The 22,432-nt window shown below is 36.5% G+C and overlaps 1 protein-coding gene across 4 annotated transcripts in view; it reads right to left on the bottom strand.

Annotated features, from left to right (window-relative positions):
• LOC116160406 (zinc finger SWIM domain-containing protein 4-like) overlaps positions 1-17,472 on the bottom strand; it is a 147,835-nt gene extending 130,363 nt beyond the window's left edge. For 3 of the 4 annotated variants that reach the window (XM_031473592.1, XM_031473593.1, XM_031473595.1), the window contains exon 1: positions 17,094-17,471. In XM_031473592.1, coding sequence (XP_031329452.1) covers positions 17,094-17,439 — 346 coding nt within the window. In that variant the 5' untranslated portion in view covers positions 17,440-17,471. Of the gene's footprint in view, positions 1-17,093 lie in introns of all 4 variants that reach the window. The other variant, XM_031473594.1, reaches the window with a different exon arrangement.
• Positions 17,473-22,432: the final 4,960 nt, after the last annotated feature.

Here is a 22,432-nt window from a genome sequence, read left to right as displayed (position 1 = left end):
GTCTACCATTTTGTCCTCGGTTTTCGCATTTCACCAAGTATTTTATATTAGGCCCTTTTTCCTCTGCTTGCACCCAATCTTGAATAGTTAAAAAGTGATAACATACAAACCCAAAGCGATTTAAAAAAATGCGACCATGTATTTTTGTCATAATGTAATAAAAGGTGTAAAAAATCAAGAGAAAAATTAAAAACAAGTTCTTGCTATAAACAGTTAATAAGTAACAATCAAGCACAAATGAAACAGATTCCAACCCTGTATATTCCTGAGACAATCAAGTATAGTGCTGGACGCCATTTAAAAATCAATAAGAGAAAAAATCAAATCAAAATAAGTAGGTACCACTGCTGAATCAATCTACCATGATATTTTCATGTAGAAAGAAAGAAGATATACAACCCTTAATTTACGATGTTGGCATAAAACAGGTTATTAGGGGTGTTATTCCTGGATGATACAATGCTTCCTGAAATGATGTAAAATGGATACTCCGTCGGATTTTTTTCTACATATTTGTTAGGGAGTTGTTGCCCTCTGGATGAAGTATTTTCGGACGTTACCTTTCAATGTTTATTGATTGCAAGGAAGCAAAATTTTTTAACTGTCTTAGACCGAAACCTCCAAAAAATTCCCAGACTAACTTCTTTCTATTCTTTCATTAATTAAATGATGCCTTTTGCCATATGAAGGCTGATAATTAGACCATCCAAGTCAATCAGGATCGCTGTACTATCAGAGTGCCAGGAAACTAGGAAATCCACGTAATGGAATTGTGCTGAACTGTATCTTCAAAATGGGTACGATGAACGTACACCTGGGTACTTTTTGGCTCGCTTTTTAGTCAAATATTTTTTCAACAAAATCCGACCGAGAACTCTTATTAATCAGGGACTTTCTGGAGCCGAGACTTCCGGAAACAATAGAATTTAAATGCGCAGAGAAAAAAAACGATCGGAATTCCACCAATTACTTTCGACTTTATGTTCGAACCTTAAAAAAGTCCCAAAAATATAACCTAGTTCTATAAAATTCGAAAAAATAAATTCAAATAAATCCATCGCATTGAAGATGTTCGCATTAGCAATTGCAACACCATTGGAATATAGTCCAAATTTTGGCCACCTTTACAAGGAACATTTGAACTTGAATGGGCAACTGGTTTTATTTAAGTAAGTAGGTACTTTGTTATTCCAAACATACACTCCTCCGAAAAGGCGAAAAATAGTTTGGATTTAGTTTACCATCAAATTGGAAAAAAATCCAGCGGGGGCAACGCATGGCAAACTGCCATTAATTTAGTAAATATTTGTATTCCACTGCAACATCAGCTGATTTCATACGACTGACGTCACGAAAGTGCAGTCACATACCTACTCAAGACTTCCGTCTAGTTCCCGCCCATGGAGCCGGGCCGCACGTAACTCACACGGTCACACACCCATTAACAAACAATGAACATGTAATAAAAACTTCATACTATTTGTTCCATTGAGCAACACAAATACACTACACGGCATTCAACTTGTCGTCGTCCTGATGTGAAACACACATTCCAGTTTTACATACTACTAACAGGTGGACATTTATTGTACACACACGGAGCGCTTTTTTGGAAAAAAGAAGTTACCTGGCACATATTTTTTTTGCAATCCCTCTTTCTAATTATCTATTCACTATGTGCACTGCCGACAAAGAAAGAGCGACTCATTGTGAAATAGATCAATTATTAAAAACAAAATAAATATTATTAACCTCGTAAGTTCAATGACTAAAATAAGAATGTTCTACGTTGCTCGCATATTTATAAATACACGCATAACCTAAACAAGTATTTCTCTATAATAATCGCGCGATTAAAATTGCAAAACACAAAGGATTGTCAATTCAAAATAGTGGGTAGAAGGTAATGGCAATTTAACAGTACATGACCGGAAGACCTGAAAGGTAACTCTATAAAGGCACTCCCAAATATTACAACATTCCTTGATATAGGCACCGCACGTGTTGTATTTTAGTTTATTAATGATTAAATTATGGAAACCCAACGTTGAAAAAGGAAGACAACGGGTTATATTATTATCCGACTGAAATGTATTCTTTTAAATATACTAAGCGATGATAAAAAATGTTTTATTGGATTGTTATTTGTGGGCGATAAACAGTGACCTAATTAATTCACCGTGTTTATGTTCGGCGAACCTGTATAGTAAGTTACGCAATTCATTGTTGGGCTAATTATAATTCATAATGGTGTTTACGAATTTTTTCAATACCATCCAATTACTCATAAAACACACCCTGTATAATCAATGTCAGTAAACTAGAAAATTGCAATTCGCTCGGTATGTCTAAGCAAAAATAAGGATTAGATATTAACAAGATATTAATGTAAAAGAATTAGCATATCCTGCATATCACGTATTATACAACAACTTTTGTGAATTTTATGACACAAGTGACCATACAAAATTGTGTTTAGCTTTGGACTCGGGTTTGGATTCGTTTCAAATTCAGTAAAGCAAACATTTCTTTAAAAACTCTATTTTTTAGAAGAACCGAACTGTTTGGAACTTTTGGAGAAGTAGCTGTCAAACGAAACATTTTGGGACCATCGCATCGGTTTGTTTGAGAAGATGTTTGCTTTGGTCCCCCTTATAAGGCATCACGTTAACTTAGCATCACAATTTTAAATTTCCAAATAAAAAAGATTGCGCTAGAACCTCTATAGCTAGCGCCACTTTGGAGTTCAGCTAGCGCCATAATAGATTTGCAAAAAAACCTTCACTATCGGGTTAGCACCACCATTGCGTCCGATCACTTCCAAAAGCAATCCTGTGTTCGTCAGACCTCGCGCCAGCTAAACCAATTTGAAAGCGCCACCCCGAATCGTGGGGGGGGGTCATTTTATAGAGATAAACCATAAACGTAAATCACAATTTAGAATCTACGATGTTTAATCATCAAATTTAAGAATGTCGTGATTTTAATTTTTTTTAATTTTGGGGTTCTCAAATTTCATGTTATCTGTGACCATTGTGACCTCGTAAAGGTAAAGTTTCGCATTTTCGTGACATATCTTGATGATTGATGCACAGAAAGTGAAAATAGTCCGAATACTCTCCGAGCTATCCGAAAAAAACGGAATTTGCGAATTTCTTTTTCTGTGACCTTATTTAAAGAGTTATGAAAACAAACGACATTTTCTCATTGCATGTTTTTTACAGCACCAACTGTCATGATTAGACGATGCATTGGGAGGAAGGAACTAGGGGCACCATCAACTTTTTTTTTAAACACGGCGAAGATTCGGACACTAAAAACTTGCTTTACTTGCTTAAGAGAAAGAAACTTTCGTAAATAAGCCATGCCGAGGGACCACTTCTTGAAAGGAAGTACACTAAAAAGCGAAGCAATTTTGTTGTCATTTTCTCCGAAAGCATCACGGACCAGTCATTATCACTGTGAAGCATAATAAAAGAAATTTAGTTATGTTTTAAGTGCTTTACAGCGCTATACGCGAGAGATAACGTTTTTATGTTTATGAGTGCATCCAGTAACGACGATAGTTAACCCCATATATTTCCGCATCAATGTAAATCTGTAAAACTACTTTGTACCTACAATGTCGAGATTTCATTTTCAAATTGAGTTTACTACGCAGAGCGGTTTCGCCTCACTTATTTTAGATTTATTGCAATTCCGTTATAATTATTTCTATTTATGACGGTTCGCAATAATTATTTCTAATTTATATCCATAAGTCAAGCAGCGCTGTCTGCGCTAAATATGTTAAAGTAGCCATACTGGTAGTATACGTATGTCCATTAACTCGCAATAGACCGTTTCGCTTGAAGCATATTATATAATGCTTGAAGTATGTTGAAAGTGTTGAGGCAAATATAAATAAAATGTAGACAGAAACGGCATATAAGTACATAACAACCCGGGTAACTTCATTACATCCATTCATCTAAGTGTTGGTTGCTGAAAAAAAATTAAAGAAAAAACTCAAATTTTAAGACTTGATTGCGTAAAGATATCACGCATAATGTTTCAGATGATTTCCATTTCCTAGAGCTGTGTGATTTCCTATGGAAATAGTAACTGAAATTGTTTGAAGTCACTTTGAAATTATTTGTAATCGTTTGAAATCACTTGAAACATGCGATAGAAAAAAAATGGACCTGGCAATCTCGATGTATTTTTTTATATAAACTCAATATTCAAAACCAAACTGGCCTACAGTCTCTTGTTTTTGAGTTATGGGCAAAAGCCGCATTTTTCGATTTTTATAATTTAAAAAAAAACAAGTAACTGTTGGTTTGAACAGGATGGTGCACCCGCGCACAACTTCAGGTTTTCTTTTTAACATCATAATAACTCTTTAATTACGCAACTTTTCTCTAATTTGACCATCGTCGTATCTTCTATGGTTGCGATGATCCCAATCGAATCCCCATGATAGACATCCTTATCTTGGACCCACTAACTACCAAATTTGGTCATCCTGCAGGTACACCTTTTTTAATGCGAAGTCTGAAATTCACAAATATTATTTTGATCTTCTTTTTCAATTATTCGAATTTCGAATATTTCTAATTTGAATTTTTGCATTATTTTGTAATTGTGTCCTATGAGGGGGAAGTGAGGCAACTCTTTGTCTGAATTTTTGAATTTTGTGTGAAATTAGTACCAGTGCTAGACAGAAAAAATAATTCGCTAACTTATTAAATTAGCCAGAGATCCGTATACAGGGTGTAGAACCGGTTTATGCACCATAGCTCTGATAATTTCTTTACATCGAAATATTTTCTCCCCTAATTAATTTAGAGCAACGTTGTACACAGGTTTCTTGTAGCTTGGATAATTCTGCGTCTGCTTATGTCCTGATTTATTATTTTTCAATTCCGGAAACCAAAACAAATAAATTAATTCATTAATTTTTGTTTCAATAATTTCACGGCAGGAGTGGTTTTATCATTCATCCATAGTAAATAAAGCTCAAAATAATGATTAAAGGACTATACGTATTAATATATACAGTGATAATAATGTAGAAGTAGACATAGGGATTTCCTATGTCTACTTTCAAATGATAAAGAGTGTTCTGAAGCATGCCGAATTTTATGCAACCAAAATAACTTCTTCAAACAAATAAAAGATCTGGCTGTCATATTAATTATTAATTTGAATATTGTTGCTTTGGTTTCACAGAAAATAAATCCCTTAAGCTCCTTTAACTGTTATCGGCACTACACCAATTGAAAATATCAACTTTTTCTTTAGTTGACTACATCGCACACAAACGAAAATTAGAATACGGAAGTCAAAGCGATAATATTCTAATTAATTAATATGACAGGCAGATCTTTATTTGTTGTAGGTAGTTATTTTGGTTGCATAAAGTTCTTTCAGAATACTGTTTATCATTTAAAAGTAGACATAGGAAATTCCTATAAGAAAGCCCTGTATACTACTAACTTACTTCATTAAGTCTAAATTTTTCGGCTAAAATTTATTTCAACTGTGGCTAATAACAAAAATAGCCATTTCCAAGTGTCTGGCAGTATGAAAACGCATACTTCACCGTTCTCACACTTAAAACACATTGAAAAATGGACGAAGCACTTCGCCCAAGAACCTCTAATTTGGCGAGCCGTTGAATGCAGTCCAAGTGCTGCAGCCTGCATTCTTGAGTCTGCCTGAATGACTTGCGAACAAAGACTACCTCGGCTATACCGGGCCACGTACAAAATGACTACTTATATTTATTACAGCCGCTACAGGCAGGCCACCTTGGAAACATTCGTTTTATTTTTTTCCTAATAGATCTAACACGGTGAAATCGCGAACGCGCAATTCTCCTCCAGATTAGTAAAATACGTGAAAGAATAGGTACCTATTGATCGTAAATAACGGACCACCCAGTACACATGCGATCAAAACTGGGAGATGTATTCAAGTTTCCACGTTTAATTTGTCTATAGTACGGCTTAATTTAATTACTATACCGTTGTTATGTTTATTTTATTTGTATAAGTAGGTAATTCCATCAGCAAAAACTGTCGGTTCCCACGAAACCGAAAACACCGTAAGAGGTAAACTCGTGGTTGATAATAAAGGATGTGGTGAGCTTGTTACGTTCCGGATTAGAATAATTATCTGAATCCGTCTTTGATTTCTGTTTAAGGTGTCACTTGAGTACCATAACCGACCGCCGTCGACGAGAGAAAAAAGGCCAAATTTGGGTGTAATTTACGGATCCGTGACGTATCATCAATGAGTATGAATTATAAAAGGACTAAAGACAAAGGCATCAAAATGAATAAATTGTTGGCATTCTCATTTATATAATTGCATAGCGGCGTTCCTCGTAAATATCGGCTTCTACATGATTTATGTTAGTTCGGGCAAAAAATATCCGACCCGACCACTTGTTTATTGAGCAGGGGGTCCAGACCCAAAGACTTCGCTCGCTTAGGGTACGAGACAGACGCTATAGAAAACTAGCCTCTTTCAAACCTGAACGTGTTAGACAAGGAAGGATAATTAAAGATTGTGGTGTAAAAATGATTATTAGAGTGATTACACCCAAAAAACCAATTTGGTTAGACGACTTATACCTAATATCGAATTATACGCCGCAAGATTTTACCGTCCGATAATTTTTAAAATTAGAAAAATTAATTGGCAATGCCACCATATAATACCAAAGGGGCGAGGTACTCGCACGTAATTCTTTACCGAATTAATTTACATCTTTTGATGGAGTATATTGAAGGAGAAAAACTACTTTCAAGGAATCATGATAAAGGAGGAACTCTAATTTCGGATATGTGAGTTCAGTATAAATGAACACACAATAAGCTTTGAAAAAGAGCGTCTCTGTTCTTTGGAGCAATACAGAAAACTACAGTCTCTCTAGATACGATGTAGAATGCATCAGGTAAGAAAGAGTATCACTATTGTTTGTAAGGTCTCCGGGTATATTTTTTTCGTATTACAATGAGAGCGGAACAAACATTTGACATATTTTCATTGCTCTGTTAGCATATGGTGGGGTGCGTTGCATTTTCCCCAATTTGAAAATCATAGTTCTTAGCCTAATTTGCGCCACAGAACTTTTTAAAATGATAATCAAAACAATAATAGTTTGCGAATCTTCATGTCTGCGAAAATTGGGAAATTTAATGTAGTGTAGGGATTACGGCGATTGTGACAGTTATGGAGCGATTGTACATAGGTGATTAATGATAAGAACTAAAATCAGTCTTGAATAATTTTTACATGTGATTATAGAAGGAGTAACTAATATGAAATATGGTGTACACAAACATTCCGAAAATGAATTGCAGAGGAATTCAGATATGACAAATTTCGCAAAATAACCACAGAAAGTCATGATCGTGATAGTATTTGCCGTTTTCCTGATACGACAAGAGGGTGTCTATTTTAATCTGGGTATTTTTGTTGATTTATTTATTCTCGAATTATCATTAACCAACCACAAAAATTTGATCATGGTAGTATATGCCGTTTTCTAGATACTATAAATAGGTGTTTATTTCTCAACCACCGCAGCACCTGCACGAAAATTAGATCGTAATAGTTTTGCCATTTTCGAGATATAATGAGAGGGTGGCTTCTTCAACCCCCTCATTGGCCCGCATTTCTGTTTGAAGGAAGGGTTTTATCTAATCGTAATTAGAATTCTTTCATAGTGGAAAATGAACAAAAGCACAAAAAATGTGGCAAGGCCTAATCGTTCTGTTCTGGTATATTCGGAAGTTTTGGCTGCTTACTAGCTATTTTCACGTCGGTAACTGTAAATTAACAGACGCCACCCTCGATTTTAATTCTTCCAGCTTGCCACCACGAGCTTTTTTTTGGCACCGCCGTCGTTTATAATTTTTCCTAGATTTTCACCAGGACCTTTAATATCGGCACCATCGACTTTATTTCCTTGAGTTTCCAACCAATACTTCTTGGACTCTAGTTATCTTAGTCTTATCTTAGTTGTTATTAACTTCCACCAAGGTTTTTTTAGTTTCCCTAATTTCCCACAAGAGCCTTTTTGGCGGCACCATAATTGTTATTTCCTCTAGATGTTTAATTGCGTCTATTTATGTCTAGATTTTAATGTTAGTTTCTCTAAATTTTGGCACCATCTTTTTTTAGTTTCGTGTACATCAGCGTTGTTTTAAGCACCGCCATCGAGTCATTGCTTTCTCTAGCTCCATTGCCACCAGAGCCTCTTTGGCACCACCAACGTTCTTTAATTCCTTTCTACCGGAATCCTTTAATAGCGCCACCGTCTTTTTTGAGCCCCATCTACTTGCGTTTCTCTAGTTTTAGACCGCGGGCGTTTTAGGCGTCACCCTCGTAGCGGCCCTTTATATTTCCATCAGAATTCGCTAGCCCACCATCACCATCGATCCGCCCCCAAGGTTTCTGTGGCACCACCATCGATTTTACTTCCTCGATATTTCCACAGTCGTAGATTTTAAATTGATTTTGATTTATAAACGTGTCGTAAAAACTGATTGAGATTCAATATTCTAGAAAATGTAAGAAGACTCGAATAGAATCAAGTAACCTCAAAAGCGTCGTGAAGGTCGTTTGACTCGTGATCGAGCTCGTGATTCAACAAATCTTTGAGGACTTAGGACGTCAAATTTATCTCCAATTACAAATAGCTAATGTGATTACTTTACATGTTGTGTACTCAATTTTTGAGGCACTTCTCATAGTTCTATTGTTCTATAGGTTCTATTGTCGATACGAGACTAAGAGACCGCGATTCGAGCTTTAAGAAACTTTAAACCGCGTGACAAAAACCCCTCAAAGACGTGCGCCTTGCAAAAGGTTAACTACCTAGGAAAAAACAAAATTTAGTCATACACTCGGTCACGCAGCTACATAAGTTTGAAAACAATTGGACCAAAATTGTAGAAGAAGATACTGAAAAATCACCACGGTAGTAAACCACGCTCGGAGATGGCGCCCAGATGTCGCCGACCCCACATCCTGTATCCCGGTCCCCCCACGTCACATGTCGACTGCTGTCGTCCTCATCACTTGTTTGTGCTCCTCCTGGTCGCTATAAAAGACAGCACTTTTTCAGGTTCTTAATTATTTATTCCCGTATCCGTTTCCTAGTTATTCCGGATTAGAGACCTGAATTGCTTTTCTGTTTACTTATGTATAATTCATTGCACACTTCACGTTAGATAGTACTGCGCTGATATAATGGGTTCGTGCATTTGGTCGGCCGACCTGACTCAAACAATTGTCATTGTCCTCCGCGAATGCTGAGAGAATACGGGGTTGTATGAATCGATCGGAGGGATCCTTTAAATGGCGTAGGCCAGGTTAATCCCAGCTTATTTTGAAACCTTAAGGTCCCGAGAACATTAAGTTGAAGGAAAACCAGACTCCATAATACACCCCTGCGGAGTATATCGTTCACTGCTAGAGTCAAATTCATTGGCAAAATCGTCTGGCGATTACTTATACCTCGTCTGTCAGTCGCACTTCGACAAAAAAATAAAGTAGATGTTTTTGTCCAGTAGTGGCTCCAAAATATATATCTACTTACAATTTTAGTAGAGAAATGTTCGCAAATTCTAATCCTAATGTACGTTGCAGCCCCAACAGTCCCCAAAAGTTGCGAGTGTTTGTGAATTTTTTCTCAAGAAACATAACACATACCGCGAGGGGTGAACCACTGGTGAAGTATGGTGTACAAGTGTGGTGAAGTCCGTGAAGTTCATATGAAGTTTTGGTGAAGTCCATGAAAAATTGATGAAGTCCGTGAAGTATTGATGAAGTCCATGAAGTATTGGTGAAGTTAGTGAAGTTTAAGCCAACTATTGGAAAAATGCATGAAGTTGTGGCGAAGTTTATAATCAAATCCGTAAAATTCGAGGTAAAATTAAATAAATTTCTGCGATATAAAACTGAAAGCATAGATTAAAAAATCTATGCTGAAAGGTAAGTTTTTTATCTGCAAAAGTATGGCATTTATTTATGAATGACTAACTATGCCCATTTCTACAAAACAAAAGGACAGTTACACAGGCGACAGACGCCCTGATGAGACAGCGACTCGTAGACGTACTGATAATACTTGCGTCGTATTTATGTATAGGTACAAAGATCGTAAATGGTTTCCTTTTAAAAATTTAATAAATCCTTTCCTTTATTACCATCAGGTTCAGGTAGCTAAATAACACTTCGATAACACTTTTATTAGGTATATTAAAATAAAATCGACAGACGGAAAATTTGTCACATGGATAGGGGCTTTTGTTTTCCTAAAAATTTCAGCACTCTCCACAACTTAGTACATCAGCCCCTTCCAAATCAAGTTTCTGGCCATGCCATTGAGTTATTTACGACTATATAAAGTCAATCCCGAGGTCAATACTATCCCACAAACAACCGTTAGCATAATTCTTGAAAATAATCCCCTAAAAATGCAACCTGTTGTAAAAGGATTAAGAGTTGCTTATTGAGTTCAGCCTGGTAATATGTTACAATACCTTTTACAAGACCTAAGCAATATTTTCCCGCTTATTTTGTTTGTTTGTTTAAATGGCATTTTTAAAAGAAGAATTGGACACCTTTATATGGCATAGAGCCAGATATCCAATCTGTTAATAAAAGATATATTTTAACAGGACCCATTACATTAATTGGAAGTGAACCATTTAGTATAACTCGAGGACATTCAAAATCCTCCGACACCCCGATTGATTTTGCCTTTGAAAGTACTTTTCTCTGATAAACCGTTTTCGAGATATTCGCTCAATGGATATATTTCTTTAAGATGTCCCAATCGCCCTTTGTGAGTACCTACCCTCTTCCAACAATCTGTTGTGGAGATATAAGGGAATAAATTCAATCCCGGTAAGGGATTGAAGAAGAGGACTATGGTTGGTAGAAATTAATTCCTTTCGTTGAGACCTTTAATTAGAATATCATGAAAGATAAAATACGCCCCCCCCCCTCCCCCGCCATGAACTGAACTTAGAAAAGACACGCACCACAGGCAAATAAAATTAATGTATTTTTTCGCGAAGGATCCACGAAGCCTTTGATATGTATTTGAAGTTAGTAGCATTATTTCGCTTGCCTTAATGCTAAAAAAAAGATTGGAGCAGTACGTTGGACGCTGATTTCAAAGGTCTTCTGGATCCTTAGCGAAAAAATACAATGCCGTTTCAGTATGGCGCGTTCTATCTGGGACTGGGGCACACTTAATGTCTACGGTTTTCATTCCACTTCACTTTATTAATCAATGAACTTACATGAATAGATTAACCAAACTTGGGAAATTAATTTGAAGTTGAACAGAATGTTAACGTCGTTAATTGACGATTAAGCGCGTTAACCGCGGTGTTAACCAATCACAATCATACTTAATCTGTTAGGGGTCCTGCTCACTTTATAATCATCAGTGGTCGATCGAGAACTGGACTGCTCTACTAAACCTAATAGTGATTTATAGCAAAAGTGAACAATAAGACACTGCACAGAGGTAGGTACATTGATGTCTATAGAACGAAATACCTTTTGCTCCTATTACTTACTGCAGGAAAGATGAACACAGCTGCTTGTGAAAAAAAGGGTATTATTCTGCACAATTTATTATCGGACCGCTTCTAAATTTATGGAATCCTCCATTTGCACGGATACAGTAATGATAATAGATACAGTCAGAACGTCTTTAGAGCCTAATTTTAACGTACGGTAAAGTATGAAAAACTATGCCCATTGGCGACCTGGAAAATACATAGCTCTCCTAAAATTTGTTTAGTGATAGTTTTATATGTTGTTTGTGTTTTAAAAACAAATAAGTAAATTAAATATCGCCTAGTGGGTTCTGTGAGAGCATTTAAAAAATAATTAAGTATGCGAATAGTGACCGTTCTGATACTTATCTGGTCTTTCACTAGTTTCCCTCTTAATCCAACCAAAAAATGATTGTTGCAACGTGAAAGGTGAACGGCTAATATCTGCATCTTATGAATTGTATACAATGGACTTTCAATTCTTATCGCTGACTGTTTTCATTATGTTTTATTACGCCGCGCCAGACCTACAGAGTGGTTTACAAAAAATTCAAATTGGTGATTGGTTATTCAAGATCACCATGAGAGAGCGAAATCCAAAAGAAATCACAAGCTTAAAACAATTATTAAAAAAATTAAAAAAACATGGCTTTTCACAAACGAAAACAAATAGAGAAAATCCCTCGGAAAATCCGATTGTATAGGTATACATGAATCTGCTAATTAGGAATAACAGTTAATTTATAATAGCAGTTAATGCAGATGTACTTTAGATTTGCGATGCACCTCTTTGTGCAAGTGATGTATAGGTATAATAGTAATGGACGGATGTTCGATTTTATTTTTCAAGTAATAAGTATCAAGAGGCAGCCGCACAGACATCACGAATTGAGAGGAATTGTTTGGGAATTCTCGGGTGTTGGCAGCGCATTCTCCAGAATTTCTCTAGGTGACATTTATGAATATTGTTGAAAAATTCTTGGGCGTCCTTAAGGAATTGTCGATGTGGTTAATATAGAAACATTATTGTAGAAATCTATAGTTGGGTACATGAATCATGAAACACCGCCCATTCCCCAGGCCTATCCCAATATACTTATAACTAAATGTCAATCTTCAAATGCGTAACTTATTGCGGGGTAAGTAATCTTTTAAAATCACCGAGGAAATCCCTTATTTTCCCAAATCATCTCACCCGAGATTTCAACTAATGATTAGCTCCTCGCATTTTTATATAGTCTGTAAAACTCTAGGTACAACTGATCATCAAAAGTGACTTTGGTTACATTTGGTACTCAAATTGATGCTTATTTTTCTCACAAATTGGTAAAAGAAAGTTTCTCAACGGACCTTAACTCACAAATACTTCGGGGGACCCATTTTAAATAGGCTTGTTACATGTGGCACATGCATCAACTGTGCAAAGTTTGAACCGAATCGGTCGAAGCGTTTGATGCTATGTTACCGTGTACACAGACAGACAGACATCGACTCCCCTAAAGAGTTTGCATCGCTTTGGTCTGCCGTGTGCCAGTTTCGTGATATGGCAAGGGAGTTACTATTTCAACCCCTTGGCCGGCAGTGCATTTTTGTTGATTATTCTCCGCGATTATCATTAACCAGGCACGAAAATATGATCGTGATTTTTTTCATTTTTGACTTATTTTTAAGTGGGTTCGACCAAGGCTGATTTACCAACCCAACCCACTATACATTTACATATCCATGCCCGAACCCGGATTCGAACCAGGGACCCTTAATACCGCAGTCGAGGTTCAACTCCACCGCACCACACGGGCACGAGAGTGGCTTCTTCAACCCCTTCTTCTCTGATTTAAAGTTGAAATAATTTATGTGTTGCTCATAGTTTAAACACCTATATTGAGTGTTCATTTTAAACTACCATCGTCTCATTCACTTTGACGTAATTATCCTCGTAATTATCGGTTGTTATGTGTTCTTTTGTTTCAATGCTGACTCCGATGAATGATATTGCAATTTAAATTTGTGAATGTGGGTATTTTCGTCATATCTCTGCTTAGGAAACAGATATCTAAATGTGGTTTTCACTGATATTTTCACTTTTTCATCTCATTTGATATCATATAAATTATAATAATTATATAGTTCCATTTGAAATTTTCAAGGCAACCTTCAAAGCTTATATTAATGTCAAACCGCGCCCTCTGCCACTCATCGCATTAACTAAAAAAACTCTATTCATGTAAAATCTGATTACACGAATAGAACTTTTTCCAATAAGACCAATTTTATGAAAATCGGTTAACCTAAACCGAAGTTACATTTAACTCCTTAAAGAAATGTACCCCTTCCCCAACTCATATTTTATGTCCTTGAGCGAAAAATATTTTATGAGCTAGAGCTGCATCAAAATGATGCAAAATTCATACAAGCTTGCGATGCACGTTAGGTATATTAGGTATATTTGACGAAAAACTAATTTTTCCCTTAACCCTGAAGCCCACTATAGTGACAAATCTAGAAACTTGAAAAAATTATCCACTCTCTCTTGGTCGCTTTTGTTAACAAAATCGTTTCCCCAAGCTGTGCAATTAACCATGCCATAGAAATGGCCAGTGACCATTATTAATAGGACACCCTGTACATTCGCAAATTTTTAACGAAATCATAGTACATAAGCGATTTGCCGAAAAATAGTTTAGTTTTTAGAATGTGATATTTTTGTCTCAGTCTTAGCGCATTTTTGCAAATTTGATTGTAAAAAGGTAGTACACACTTTGGCTTGCTGGCGGGCTTGCTAGGAGCAAATGAGGGCCCTCACATACAAGAACGCTTGTAGAAAGACGAGGAGTGTACGTGTACCTACCGGGGCCGTGTATCTAACCACTTTAGGAACGGGGCTACATACTGTGGGGTCGGCGACATCTGGGCGCCATCCACGAGCGCGGTTCACTAACGTGATGATTTTTCAGTCTGTTCCGAGGTAGTTTTCTATCTTCTTCCACAGTTCTGGTCCGATTGTTTGGTGTCGTTGGAAAACTGTTGTAAACGCGCATAAGCGCCTGAGACAGCGTGACGGAATTTTGTTTTTCGCCAATAGCAGCTCGAGCTATGAGAAGTGCTACAAACATTTAGTACTATTTTGTGAAGAGTTTCCAGCGAGTTTTCTAACGAAATCCACCAAAATGACGAATTTATATGACGGTGGGGGCGTCAAAAGTGGGTGCCGACAAAGGAAATGTGGTAGCCTCCGACAAGATTTTATTGCTGGTGGAGTTAAAATTAGCTAATACAATAGGTACTGATTGGCCACACAAAAATGCGCTGAAGTCCATTTGATCTCATACGGGAACTTTGATAATTTTTTTGTAATAAACGTGGCTCAATTTTTGTATAGTTTATGTTGTTGACAAAAGGTCTTTCGAATAACTTAATACAAATTTTGGGTTGCTATTTGAATGGACAGACAGGCGGAATACAAGCAGTATTTTTCTGTACTTATTTCATTTCATTATAACTGATTTTAAATTTGTAAACAAAAATAAAGCTACAGTAAAATGCGAGGTAAAATGTAACAAAATTTAAAACTGCCAAAATATTTATTATATAAGCAAACATGCACTCACAATGGTTCCCACAAAATCAGACAATTTAAGTTTCAAGTTTAATCCGTTTAATCATAAGTAGTCTTTGTTTTCCATCCTACCTCAAAGGTTTTTGCAAATAAATGGGATGAAATATTGGTATCAATTGTAGGTACTTACGAATAGAATTTAAAGAATATAAACGAAAATAAAAATAATAGCACGATCTCGAGCACGATTCATAATAGTATAGAGTAAAGAACATTTTCATTGATCATACCATTACCCAAATTTAATTCAAAACCATTATACGCAATCAAATTTATTGAATCGAAAGTTGCTAAATGTACAGGTGACTCTTAAAATGGAACTAACTCTTTTACCATTGATTACAAAATTAAGTTTTGTTGTACAGCTTCCTGTAAATATTGTCTTCAACCTAGCCAAAACTAATGGATCGTTCCATAGAATTTGCAAAGCATTTCTGTTTATTTGGCAGATTGAAGGCAACGGTAGGTATATTTCAGTTAATGAAATCGAGTTAAGTGTTGAAGTGTCTTAGGATTTACAGGGTTAAATACTGGGTCCACCTTTCGTGGAGTATAGCAATCCGGACATGTCTTTCGCCGAGCGTCAAGATGGTAATTGATTTGTAAACCGAATACAGTGAATTTTTGAGGAAACTTCGGTTAAATGGGGGTAATATTTGAATGAGTGTTAGAAATGCCAAATGTGTTGAAAATTTGAAGAAAAATGTTGGAAATCCATAATAGAATTGTAATGTGAAGGAATTTTGAAAATGTTTTGGAAGTGTTGAAAATGTAAGTATACATACAATAAATTATAAATATAAGTGGTTTTTCCGCAGCGAGACTTTCCGTCCATTTTAATTTTTGTATTGAACGCCCAAAATTTCTAGTTTCCTCAACTTCATCCCGAGCTCCATCCCTGACGGCATCAATTACGGCCGAAAAAGTATAGAATTGACTATTATGTATTTACATCAAGGGTGACTATCTCCAAGAAGTAGTATGACTCGTATATGATCTTTACCTCTTATGTTTCAGTTAAATTTATCTGATAGGTAAGTATAACTTCTATGGAGTTGGAGATCTATCAGATAAATTTATCGTTAAGACTCGTAATTTCTTTCTTCGGAAGACGAAAATTACAAGCATTAACGTTAATCTATCAATAGAGTGAAATCGCACAATTTGTCAAATATTTTTACTTCGAGTTTGTGACAAAAAACAAATAATTTTAATCAGGAATTACATTCCAAATTCTATTTATAGCCAAGTTCGTCGCACAAAAAGGAATTAAGAATCGTTTCGAGTGGCTACGATAACTCCCCATCAGATAACATCACATTTCATTAATCGACAGTTGACCTTTACATTGTCTAATCTACCTTTCGATACCTGCTCCGCAAGTCAAAAATACATTTTGTTTTGTAACATCCCGAAGCATTTATTGATGATAAGACGATCCCCGAAGGTTAGGGATCGTTCCGGTTGAACTTCCGACGAAATAAATTAAAATGGGAAAGAAGATTTCAATGTTTTTATCTAACTTCCGGTAGTATTAGAGCGGCGACCTTCACACGAGACATTGACACAGATAAACAATATTAAAAGTGAAGAATATTATTTAATAGAACTCATTCACGTAAAGGTCCTCCGAAAACGTTTACCGATAGCCGTTAGATGTAAATAAGACATTCGCTTATCAGGACTTCCTGATAACGTTAAGTTTACTAACATCGCTTTCAAGTTTCGTAGATAGAGCCGCCTGTTTCAAGGTTTTAATTTGGGTTTGCGGAGAATGCGGTCTGGGTTTAAGATCTTATTACATACGCGTACAGTACCTAGACCTACCCACTTGGCAAACAAGCGAAGAGGTAGGTAGGTAATAAAGCTATAATCAAGAAGTAAGATCGTCAATTACTTACCAACTTGAAGGACGTTATCGACGCAGCCGGTTTCCAGTAATTTTAATCCTTTGCAAAAAGACAAGTTCTGGGGTTCACCACTCGAATTCACTGGAGGCACCCGCGACAAAGAAGAGTACATGCATATATCTCGCTCGTTCCGGGGGAAGGACCAGTAGATGATCCTTCGTTGCACTGGTTCAGGAATACGGTCGTAGCGTTCTTCGATACGCTGAAAGGGAATATTTTCGGCGACAACTTTCGCCGTTATGTCGAGCAGCGTGTCCGGGGAACGCACCCCCGGGTCTCTAAGAAGAGGAGGCCCCCCGCTGGCCCGCGAGCAACACAACCGCCGGGCCACTGCCATCGACGACACACTCTCACTAACTGACTGAAGGGCTGCCTCCTTGCGAACGCCGATCTAGCGCAGACGCTCCCCACTGAACACAGCTGATGAGGCCCCCGCGTGCGTAATGTCGTTTGTTTATATTCACCACATGGCGCAAGGTGCAGAGGGGCGCCAGCCGGAGAAGACCATCCACATGGGACATCTCACCATTGACATAAAAAAACGTAGAGCTCTCTCGCTCGCGCAGTTTGCAGTCCTTACGAATCTTATTACACGAAAAATATACGTAAACAATTTCATTTAATTGATAACATTCGCTCATATCAAAATTTGGACAATATGAGTAGGTTTGTCTTGAACTATATCGCTAGCACGATATCGATAAAATTGGTTTTTTTTATTTTCCATTCCTTAAAACAACAAAATCGACGGAAACTGCTCGCGATTTGGGAATTTATTAGGAACTTGATAAAATTGTGGCAAATTAAAAAGGTCGTAGGACGTAAAGAGTGGAAAAATTCAATTTTTGTTGTTTCTTTGCAGACATCCAGGGAAGTTCCCTGTTTTAGATCCTTATGCGGTATACTCAATAATCTTCCTACAAAACTCAGCTCATAACTTTCCTCCCTGAAAATTGCCTTGTCGCCTTCTTCGAATGGCGGAGAGCATTTATGTAACCAGTGCATTGGCATTGGCATTGCATTCTGGTAATATAGCCAGATCTCGTCTCCAGTCACAATTCAATAGCACGTCTTTTAAATGGCAGAAATTTGAACCTACTCGATGGTCAATCAACACCAAATATTCAACTTTCTTGATGATTTCATCAATTCGTGTTTCGAAAGTCTACTTTGGGCCATCATGAATTAATTCCCACAATTCTCTGCCACATTTGAACCGCTTGCAGCAAAATTTGACTAAAAAATAGAATCAGCTATCACGAGGTTCTTATCCAAAAAAACTGTAAATTCGAACTAGTTTTAGGGGAATTGTAGAATTGTCCTAGCGGCCTGTGATTTTTTGCAATAGGTAGTTTATACCTTGTGCGCGAGTGCGCCAGACTACCTTCAAATTAATTATTTCACGAGATGCTGTTTCTGAAAGTCAAACGTGCATAACTTTTGGTTATAATGCCTCATCACTCAAGGGGGGATTGTCGGAGGAGGGTACTCACAAAGAGCTATTGAGACGTCTAAAAGAAATATATCCATTGGTGATGTCAACACCTTCAAAGCGAATATCTTGAAAACGGTTTGTTGGAGGGGAGGACTCACAAAGCCAAATGAATCGTCTAGAACTAAGAGCGTCAGACAACGTACTTTTTTTACGCTACCAATGGCAACGAGTACTTCTTTATACGTAGCCAATGACATAAACGCACAGCCGTCTAAAACGTAAAACTTTTGTCGTGATTTCATGAAATGAGTGGAGAAATATGATGTGACGTTTGAAGAAAAACAGTAGGTACCTATTATTACACTTTTTCTCAATTGTACAATGTTTAGTCCATCTTCAAAGCTCTGTATTTTGGGATCTATTCCACCAAAACAGAAGATTTGCCGATTGATGTTCTTTAAATAAAAGTAAATTTTAGGTACTTTAACTTTTTATAAGAGTACAATGTTATGTCGGATTGACTGTTATCTCGCTAGAAACAAAAATAGGTATAAAAAAAGTTAAAAAATTTAGGACATGGGGCTCAGTACTACTGAACATCACCGAACAACAAACATTCCAAAATTTCACAAACTTTACATTTTTTGCAAGCTCCAACCCTCTGAGCTACCATATTTTTTAGTTATTACGCACACTTCAGTCCCGTGGTATACACTGTGTCCAAGATAAGTATGTCTGGTATAGGGATCTCCGAAACCATAGAAGATACGACGATGGTCAAATTAGGGAAAAGTTGTGCAATTAAACAGTTATTTATTATCTTATCATGCTTTAAAGAAAACCAGAAAATTCGAATTATTTCCCAAGATATGCCAGAAAAACCGAAATCTGTCGGTTTCGTGTTTATTTTTTCTGATTTGAACCCATATAAAAAATCAAAGACATTTTCTCATTGCCACTTTTTGAGGTCTACCCGTATGGACAAGCAGTTGTTTTACGAATACAACGATGTATGACACATACAAAAAATACAAAAGTTGGAAACTGATGTTGGTTTCAACAAGATGGGGCACTCGCGCACAACGCCCTAATTATGCGAGAATACGTATCGGATAAACTTTTGTTTTTTTGTGCCGTACATCGTTGTATTCGCAATAAAAAATGCTACTCAATACAGTACGTACTTTTTTAAGTCATAAAAAAAAGAAAGTTGATGATGTCTCCGAAACAAAACGTTGTATTGAAAATCTCTCAGCGCTCATGTCTTGTAGAGCTTAAAAAGTGGTAATGAGAACATGTTTTTAATAAGAAAAAAATAAAAAAGAAATCCGCAAATTTTGGTTTTTCTGACAAAACAAGTTGGAAAGTAGGTACCTACTCGATGCGTGGAGCTACTTAAGCGCGTTTTTGTGCGACTGATCGAGGTTTCTCCATTTCCAAAATATAATCTGCATGCAAAGAATTGTGTCACATAGCTAATGCTTCAAACCCGAGCATTCTACGATTAAATAAATTAAATAAGATTTATCTAATTTTATCGAAAACGAATCGACCGATTTTAAAAAATCAAAGGTAGTACAGTCAAATTAGCGCAATTTTGGACAAATAAAAGCATTAATCGGTAAAGATCTGAATTTTGGTATACACATTTATTGGGACTTTCTATTGAACATACTAAAAGTCCCTGTCAAAATCTGTTGCGCTCGAGACGCCATCTTGGAAAAACGGTACACTTTTCCAGTTTTTTGCCCAAGTCTCGGCAACTATTAGATAGTCTTACTGATACGAAGAAATAGTTTACATGAAAAATATAGTTTACTAAATTCTCTATAAAAAAGAGTATTTACATTTTTTTTTGTATCTTCAATACTTTAGCTGTAATCTCACGTTGAATACGTCAGAACGCGTTTAGGCCTCGTATCGTAGTTACAGGCCGTCTTCTTTATAACTACACCGAAAACTGTAACAGCACCAAAAAATGAACAGAATCGTCTTGCGATAAAGCATTCTAGCAATGACATAATGTTTGATGATACATCATGTTTTTTTCAAAAAGGTAAGCGAAAATGATTAAAATTGTTGAAGCCACGAAATGATTTCTGAAGCTGGAGGGCGTCCTTATCTGCATATAACGTGCCTGCTAGTGAGAGATATTTAAACAGACATCGTTATCAGACCTTCAGAAAATACGCGTACAAGGATCAGCCGAATCTACCACTGTAAACCCCCTATCCGGCTGCAGCGGCGCACAACACATGTTTCGTGTTAATCAGCATAAGTTCAGAAATTGCGTGGATATGAAAAATCTCCCGAACTGTGGAGTTGAAGGAGAGTCCACGATTTCCTTGACCCTGTTCGGACACTGAAGGCTCCCAGTCCACACTCAGTGCTTAACTGCTCACATTGAAGATGAAAGTTCTATTGAGAGAGAATGTTTTATGAGAAACCTTTAAACGTGTCTCATACCAAGCTTGAGTGCGAAGACTTCACACATATAAGAAATACTGGCAGAATTTTCAATAAATTTAATGATTTGTAAAAAGTTGTAAAAAAATATCTGCGCGACTGTTTCGAGAGCTCAGGATACTTGATTCCCTATTCGATGTCGGATTATAGATAAAGTATTGGACATACAAAAAAATGTCAATATGCTTTTTTATGGGAAATTTAATAAACTATATTTTGTATCGGAGCTATTTTTCCGTATCAATAATTGTTGCCGATATATAGCAAGAAACTAAAGAAGTGCTCCTTTTTTCCAAGATGACGCCTCGAGCGCAACAGATTTTGACGGGGACTTTTAGTATGTCCAATGGGAAATACTAATGAACATGTGTACCAAAATTCAGATCTTTACCGATTAATGTTTTTATTTTTTCTTATTTGACTGGACTAAGGCCAAAATAAAGGACTTCGAAAGACCTTTTAAACAAGCTATATTACTCCATACCACTTGTTATTTAAGATGTTTAAGGGAAGGGCCCTGGGTGACAGAGGGTGAAAGGGAGTGAAGTAGTTTTTGGTTAAAAAATCTTTTGACGTGCCTCGGCGTTTTTTCCGTTAATCAGTGATTGGGAAGTTTTCAAATGAACATCCTGTATAGATTATGCATTAGTGAAGGGTATACATTGTAAAAACCAAAAGTAATAACTTAATTGCAACGGAATATGCTATAGCACAGTAGGTTGTAAATGAAAAAGAGGGATTTTATTCAGTGCAATGTACTTGCCTCCACTCCAGTGGTCATATGGACGCGTCTTAGATATTCACCGTGGTAGTGATGAAAAAGTGCGCGTAGTTACTATCAAAACGAAAGGTGGTGTAATGAAACGTCCTATTACTAAGATATGTGTATTACCAATAGACAATCACTAAAATGTTTGTCCAGTTCAACTTGGTTATTTTTCCATTTTATATTAATTAGTTTTAATGTTACTCGTTTGTTACTCTAGTAGTATTACTCATTTGAATTTGTACTTATCCCCATGTTGTAGGTATATTTGTGCATTATTTGTACCTATTAGTTAATTTCATCAATGTTTTCTGTATTTCAAATCAGTTATGTGGATATTACTCCACGAATGTTGAAAACCTGGATGTTTTCAATAGGGGGCTGAATGTTGTGTCCCAACAAATTTATGCCATTGATCAGATCAAAGTAATAGGGAAAATTAGTGAGATATTCAATTGTTATGTTTAACGTTCGTTATGTCAGGTAAATAAATTAGATCGATAAGAGAAAATACACGGGAGTGTTTTAATTAGTAATCCAACTCCAAAACAGTAGGTACTTTTTCGTAAATCTTAACTTACATAATCATATAAATATGTACCTAAATATACCTAATTAAAACGCGTTTTAACGAATTACAGAAAACTCAATTCGATGCAGATT

This window comes from Photinus pyralis, unplaced genomic scaffold (assembly GCF_008802855.1).
Source record: "Photinus pyralis isolate 1611_PpyrPB1 unplaced genomic scaffold, Ppyr1.3 Ppyr1.4_LG1, whole genome shotgun sequence".
Taxonomy (NCBI): domain Eukaryota; kingdom Metazoa; phylum Arthropoda; class Insecta; order Coleoptera; family Lampyridae; genus Photinus; species Photinus pyralis.
The sequence above is the reverse complement of the archived record's forward strand: the minus strand, read 5'-3'. Positions and strand labels throughout refer to the sequence as shown.